Source organism: Mus caroli, chromosome 9, assembly GCF_900094665.2.
Source record: "Mus caroli chromosome 9, CAROLI_EIJ_v1.1, whole genome shotgun sequence".
Lineage (NCBI taxonomy): Eukaryota > Metazoa > Chordata > Mammalia > Rodentia > Muridae > Mus > Mus caroli.
In genome coordinates, this window is record NC_034578.1 from 106,102,910 (window position 1) to 106,110,377 (window position 7,468).

The 7,468-nt window shown below is 46.3% G+C and overlaps 1 protein-coding gene across 1 annotated transcript in view; it reads left to right on the forward strand.

The window, feature by feature from the left end:
• Positions 1-6,326: 6,326 nt before the first annotated feature.
• Positions 6,327-7,468, forward strand: part of LOC110302077 (serine protease 44-like) — a 5,710-nt gene continuing 4,568 nt past the window's right edge. Inside the window, exons 1-3 of the mRNA XM_021172852.1 lie at positions 6,327-6,417; positions 6,618-6,866; positions 7,048-7,207. Coding sequence (XP_021028511.1) covers positions 6,339-6,417; positions 6,618-6,866; positions 7,048-7,207 — 488 coding nt within the window. The 5' untranslated portion in view covers positions 6,327-6,338. The remainder of the gene's footprint in view (positions 6,418-6,617; positions 6,867-7,047; positions 7,208-7,468) is intronic.

Sequence of the window (7,468 nt, forward strand, 5' to 3'; positions counted from 1 at the left end):
TCTCTCTCTCTTTCTTTCTTTCTTTCTTTCTTTCTTTCTTTCTTTCTTTCTTTCTTTCTTTTCTTCCTTCCTTCCTTCCTTCCTTTCTTTCTTTCTTTCTTTCTTTCTTTCTTTCTTTCTTTCTTTCTTTCTTTCTTTCTTTTCTTCCTTCCTTTCTTTCTTTCTTTCTTTCTTTCTTTCTTTCTTTCTTTCTTTCTTTCTTTCTTTTCTTCCTTCCTTCCTTTCTTTCTTTCTTTCTTTCTTTCTTTCTTTCTTTCTTTCTTTCTTTCTTTCTTTTCTTCCTTCCTTCCTTTCTTCCTTCCTTTCTTTCTTTCTTTCTTTCTTTCTTTCTTTCTTTCTTTCTTTCTTTCTTTCTTTCTTTCTTTTCTTCCTTCTTTCCTTTCTTTCTTTCTTTCTTTCTTTCTTTCTTTCTTTCTTTCTTTCTTTCTTTCTTTCTTTCTTTCTTTCCTGTCTGTCTGTCTGTCTGTCTGTCTGTCTGCTGTCTCCTTCCCACTTGCTCTATCTTTGCCCTCTCTGGAGTAGAGGAGCTCAGACCCAGAGCCTTGCACTAGGCAAAGACTCTGCCTTTGAGCTTCATCCTTAGTCCCTTCTCCAAAATCTCGATCCGCCTTTCCCAGTGGATGACTGAAGGAAAACAGAAAGGAACCATGAGACAGCACTGCCAACCTGGATGAGCCAGCGTGTCTAGGTGAACTGCCATGTTGTCACAAAAGGGGGCCATCTAACGTTATGTCTCTCAGGGAGCGAACATGGCACTAATCCTCTTGTTGACAAAAGAACTGAACGTAACTCCAGCTGGATAAGTAGGGAAGCAAACAAGCAACCTGGAGTAAAACTCACAAAGTCCAGGCTGCAGGCGGCCACAGGTCAAAGTCCAGAGTCTCTCACAGGTGGCATCTAAAGGACTGGGTATGGTGCAGTCATGGTTCTAAAGATATACCAAATGCAAAACTAGACTAGAGGGTAGCACACAGGGAACCATGTTTGAGAGCTAAAACCACAAAGAAAGGCACAGGAGCAACAGCACAATTATAATCAACATTTCATCAGAGCAGTAGGGAACTGTGTGATGCAGGGGGGTACATGGAGAGCTTCCTGACTGAGTGGCATGCCCCGATGGCATCACAAGCACTGTAGCTGTGCATCCATTACCACTGGTATGTTTGCTTCACTTGGGTTTGCATGTCAACTTTATCACATGGACAGTGAGAAGATAAAGACAGAGCTCATTAATACAACTACCGTTGCGTAAGGCTTTGTGGAATGGGGCCAAGTAGATGTTACTATCATTTATTTAATGCTTATTGGTCTGCAGGCTGGTAATTCCCTTCTTTGGTATTACTGATAGCCTAACATCTTCATATGGAGTAATTGAATGCATTTCGGCAGCTTTGTTATTTTACATGTGATGAGCAGATAATAAACTGAGCTCATTTAATATGTTCAGTAAGTTGTGATATAGGTGTATACATGTGCAGCCATTACTGCATTAATTTTATGGGTATGAATGCTTTGTCTGCATGTATGTCGGGGCACCCTGTGTGTGCCTGCTGCCTGTAGAAGTCCTAAGAGGATATTCGATCCACTAGAATCAGAGCTACAGATGGTTGTGAGCTACCACGTCAAGTGTTGGGAACTCAGCGTGGGTTCAGAACAGCCAGACCAGCAAGTGCGTTTAATCACTGAGCCCATCTCTCCAGCCCTGTATTTGAATTCTAATGCAAAGTTTTGCTATGTGGTCCAGCTCTGCAGGGAAAGGTATCCTGGCAGTCTAGAGACAAGGAATACCATAAAGTCACACTGCACAACACACCTCACAGAGGAGTTTATTAGGAAAAGCATAGGAGGGTGGCCGCCTCTGCTTGGCAGAGAAGCAGCAAAAAATTGAACAGGAGGTAGGGTGTTTATAGGGTTTCCTGAGGGGCAGAGCTTTCCAGGGTGGCCTGGGATTGGTGAGATTTTTGTGGCCTAACCTTGGGCTTTTTACTCTATAGGGCAGAACTTTGACTGCTTGCATCTAGAGGGACTGAGTCCAGCAATATGGCTGTTAGAGGGTTCTGTGGGTGGAGTCTGCTGGTTGGAGGTCCTCACGGACGGGCCTGGCCCTGCCTGGATAGCCCAGACTGACTTCAGACTTGTGCCACCTACCTTTCCTCCCTTGGCTTTCTGAGCTCTGGGATTGCAGGCATTTGGGGTGGTTTGAGCGCATGTATGTCTGTGCACCGATTGCATGCAGTACCTGAAGAGGCAGGAAGGAGGCATCAGATCGCTGCAACTGGAGCTGCAGATGGTTGTGAGTCACGGTGCTACAAATCAAACTCAGGTCTTCTGGCAGAGCAGTGAGTGCTCGTAACTGCCAAACCGTCTCTCCAGCCCCTCTCCTCTGACTTCCTATGCACAGTATGATATCGTCTACAGATAGTTTTTTAGATGTAAGATTTTAGAACGTTTTAAATATGTATAATTTGCTTGCTTGTAAGTAAGTGCACCGTGTGTCCACACATGCTCACAAAGGCCAGAAGACACATCAGATCCCCTGGGACTGGAGTTAGAGATGAGCCACCACAGAAGTGCTGAGCTGAGTCCTCTATAAGAGTTACAGTTGCTCCTAACCACTGAGCCGTCTCTCCAGTTCCTGCATATGTGGTTGTAATTCTTCCCCCACTATGGGTGCCCTTGCTTCCTCCTTGACTCTTACACTAATACACAGATGCTTCGGTTCATGAAGACTAGGCTCGCTCTCTCTCTCTCTCTCTCTCTCTCTCTCCACACACACACACTGAGCCATCACTATAACTCAAAGTTTTGTTTTTCTTAAAATGCTTTTTAAAAAATCAGGGGAATGCTGGTTTTATAGAATTGTTTTGGAAAATATTCTTTGTTCTTTATTGTGAGAAAGTGTAGAATTGTGGGGTTTTTTTCCCCTTAAATGTTTGCTAGAATTAACCAATGCAGTCCTTTCTAGGCGGCAAAGGTGTGTGTGTGTCTGTGTGTGTGTGTGTGTATTCCATGTTATCTGTTTTTCTTCTTTTTAAGGTTGTGTAAATGTATTAACATAATCTTTTTTTAAAGGTTTATTTTTATTTATGTCCACGTATGAGTGTCTGCAGAAGCCAGGGAGGGTGTCAGATCTCCTGGAACCAGAGTTAAAGGCAGTTGTAAGCTGCTAGGCAGGGGTGCTGGGATCCAAATGAGGGTCTTTGGAAGGGCAGCAAGTGTTCTTAACCACTGAGCCATCTCTCCATCCCTCACACTATAATCTTGAGAAGCCACTTTGAATGAAGTAATACTTAGTTGCAATTCTTTTTTTTTTTAAATCTTGTATTCCTTGAAAACTTCACACATGTATTCTGTGTATCTGGATCCTATTCACCAATTCCTCCTTCCCAGAAAAGTGCCCTTACCACTTCATGCCATGTCCTCCCTCCTCCCCCACAGCGACTTGTAACTCAGCTCTTCTGAACTTCCAATCCCACCTGCCTCATTGGCTTTTAGGTGGCATCTCCCAATGATACTGCACTTCCCCCCAACCCACCACACTCATTGCCCTCAAGACTGCTTCCAGGAACCACGCTTGGCAAAAATGGAATAATATAAGTGTCAGGAAGAGTTTGAGGGGTCCATTGCTGGTAGCATAGCACCCCAAATTTAATGGCCTCACGCCGTGCAGAGCTCTTCCCTGCTCAACATCTCATGGTGGAAACAGAGCAATGAAGCATCTGGCACGCATATGCCTCTACACAGGGGGTGGGGGGCAGGGCATTTGGTACTCGTGCGCCTCGAAAAAGCTGACTGGCACGATGGTTTCTCGGCTTCTTTCAGCTCTCATTTAAACAAGTGTTTACCACTACGTTTTCCTTACATATTTGTGGGTTTTGCTGGAATTTTTTCCACCAATTTCAAAGAACCGCAACAATAATCTGAACCACCACTTGGCATACCTAAGTGAAGAAAGCTATGATGTACATCGTGGAGAAGAGTTTTCTTGGAGCAGGTTTCCTTAAGCACGGGTTAGAAGTGCCATGGGCTGAGAGTGTAGTCAACTAGCAGAGTGGATCTAAGGGGCTGTGTTTACAGAGCAACACACTTAGAAACGGAGATCTGCTGGCTGAGAATACCGTAAACATACTCAAGGAGCGTAAACCTAGAATTCCAATAAGAGCAATGGTCTATTAAGGCTTATGATGTCTTTATAAAGCATACCACAGTGTACTGGATGGTGTTAGGGAGTGGTTTTCTTGTTTTTGTTTTTGTTTTGTTATGTTTTGTTTTGTTTTTGAGAAGACACTCACCCGCCAGTGGGACCAGGCTCTCAGGACAGTCTAAATGGGTGAAGTTAGAAGCAAGTCACAAGGCCGACAAGGGTGGGGGAATGAAACCACTCTATTTATTATTTGAGGTGAGCCCTTACTTTTTAGCACTGGGAAGCCTTGAACTCACTACATAGCCCAGGCGGACCTTAAGTAGGCTGTTTACTGCCTCTCACTCCCAACTGTTGGCATTACAGCGTGAGCTACCACTCCTGGATGAATGAATCTCATTTCTTAGTGGGTAAAGATCCAAAATATTGTGGCTGAGTTTCCTAATTCCACCACAGCAGAGATGATAGTTGCAATTCTTTAAAACCCGTAAAATGTGTTAATATCCAAACTCTTGATAAAATATCCCCAGCCGTCAAGTGAAAGAAAAATGCTCTAATTATGAGATCACTATTCTCAACCCTCTACAGGATTAGTGTTTCTAGGCAAAATCATCAAACCATTCCTAAAGTCACAGAAGAGCCATGTGGTGGGGCTGGAGAGAAGGCTCAGCAGTTAAGAGCTGGCTGCTCTTGCAGACTATCCTGGTTCAGATCCCAGTACCCATATGGCATCCATAATTTCCTTTCCAGGGAACCTCGTGCTCTTTTCTGGCCTCTATGGGCACCAAGCACATATCCTGTGCACTGCCATACATGCAGGCAAAACACTCATCCCATAAAATAAAAAAATAAATATTAAAAAAGGAAACCAGGGAGACAGTGTCGTGTCTCCACAGAGAATATAGCACGTGGCTAGTTAACCAAGGACCGGGTCCTGGGTCTCACTGTGAACTTGCAGGAAATAGAGAAGCCAGAAGACTAAGACAGGGTAAGATTCAAAGAGTCTAGCCCTCAGGTGACTCCACACTTCAAACAACACCGAGATTCCTGCTCATGAAGTCTGAGGGACAGAAGGAGGAAGCACGGTCTTGAGTATCTCTTAAGGATACAGGAAGTGCAAAAAAAGCCTTGCCAGACTCAAGCACAGTATTCGGGGAAGCAGGTCTGGGGCTGGGTACTACAGAACACGGAGTGGTGAATTATATGAAAGTAAGATGGGTGAACACTGGAGAACAGCCTCCTGCTGTGTCCTGGGAGGCACACGGAGGGGCTCCTGAACCTTTGGCACAATTCTGTGTCTTGACCTAGATTGTGGCTACATGCATTGGCGCTTTACACTGATTCCCAAAGCTGTGCATTTCTTACGCTTGGGGTATGGGCTTTATTTTTGGATATGTGTTAATATCGAAACTCTTGATAAAATATTCCCAGCTGTCAAATGAAAGAAAAATGCTCTAATTATGAGATCACCATTTCCAACCCTCTAAGGGATTAGTGTTTCTAGGCAAAATCATCAAACCATTCCTAAAGTCACAGAAGAGCCATGTGGTGGGGCTGGAGATTAAAGGGGAAATGGCCAGACCATTATGATGTTATGTTGTCTGGGACTGGGGTAGGGTAGGCTTTTTATTAAATTTTAAAATTATTATTTCTTAATTCATGTGTGTAAGAGTTCTCTGTGTGTGTGCCTGCGTATGTGTGTGTATGTGTGTGTGAGTGTGTATGTGTGAGTGTGAGCGTGCATGCGCATGTGTGTGTGTGAGTGTGAGCACGTGTGCATGCGCATGTGTGTATGTGTGTGTGTGTGTGTGTATGTGTGTGTGTGTGCCTGGGGTCACAGTCAGAAGAGTGATGGGATCTCCGGGAACTGGAGTTATGAGTGGCTGTGAGCCTCTAGTGTAATAAGGAACATGTGGGTGTTGGGTGCTGGGAACTGAATCCAGGTCTGAATCCGCAAGCGTGGCAAGTGCTCCCGCCCCCTTTACATTTAATATTGATAAGCTCTAATATGCCTTCAAAGTCTCTAGGACAGTGCTACCCAGCTAGCTTTTGAGTGGATGACTGAGACATCCAACATTTTCGGGCTTAACTCAGGACCACAGCCGTCCTGCCCACAGGAAGGCACCTGCACGAGACGCTACTGCGGGGTGGGGGCGGGGGTCTACCAGGAAAGGGATTGCCTGAATCCAAGGCTGGGATGGGTGGCTTCTGTGGCGCGGACAGGGGCGGCTTCCTAGCCCTCCTGGTCTGGCTTCAGCTTCTTCAGCCTTTGTTCAGTGAGGCCTTAGCTGGGGACAGGGGTCCTGGTGGGAGCAGTGGGGGAGGTGTGGCTTCATGGAACTTGGCTTGGGCGGGAGTGGCCATGGTGATGGTGTTGGCGTTGGTGACAGTGCTGGTGCTCTAGGGGCAGTCGGCCCAGGAGCCAGCAGCTGCACCGCCACTCAAGCTGAGCTTTTCCTGTTGGCTTCTTCCTCAGGTGGTACTTACAAACCCAGGGAAGATTCCGGAGTGATGCACCGGCCCCAGAGGCCCCGGAGACTCCGGAGTGACTCAGAGGCCCGGGCACAGCAGAGTGGCTTGAAATCCCTGAGTATTTCGCACCCTTCAGGAGTTCTGGTGTCTGTAGACGGGACTGAGATTCCAGGATCAGGGCCTCCTTCAGGGACCACAACCAAAATTATCTTGGAAAACAGGAGGAGCTCTCTAGGAGAACCGTTTTCTCCAGGTACTCCTACTGGTGCCAGGCCTGTCTGGGAGGTCAAAGGGCCACCCAGTCGGGCTGGGGAGCCGAGGTCGGCTCCTTCCCTTGGAGGGCTGGAGAGAGTCCCTCCCTGAGGATGACCTTGACGGTGTGTGAAATGGGATGGAGGTGTGGAGAAGTAGCTTCACTTTTAATTTCTCTTTAGACACTTGCGGCCATAGAATTACAGAGGTAGATCCTGGAAGTTTATCTGCAGGGAGGAAGTGGCCTTGGCAGGTGAGTCTGCAGAGTCAAAATGAGCACGTTTGTGGAGGCTCCCTCATCAGCCACCGATGGGTGTTGACTGCGGCTCACTGCATATATGAGTGAGTATTTGGGGACCTGGTTTGGGGTGTCCTGTCCCTCATCTCTTAATGTTTTTCATCCAAAAAAAAAGGAGGAGGAAGAGGAAGAAAAGGAGGAGGAGGAAGAGGAGGAGGAGGAAGAGGAGGAGGAGGAAGAGGAGGAAGAGGAGGAGGAGGAAGAGGAGGAGGAGGAAGAGGAGGAGGAGGAAGAGGAGGAAGAGGAGGAGGAGGAAAAGGAGAAGAAGGAGAAGAAGAAGAAGAAGAAGAAGAAGAAGAAGAAGA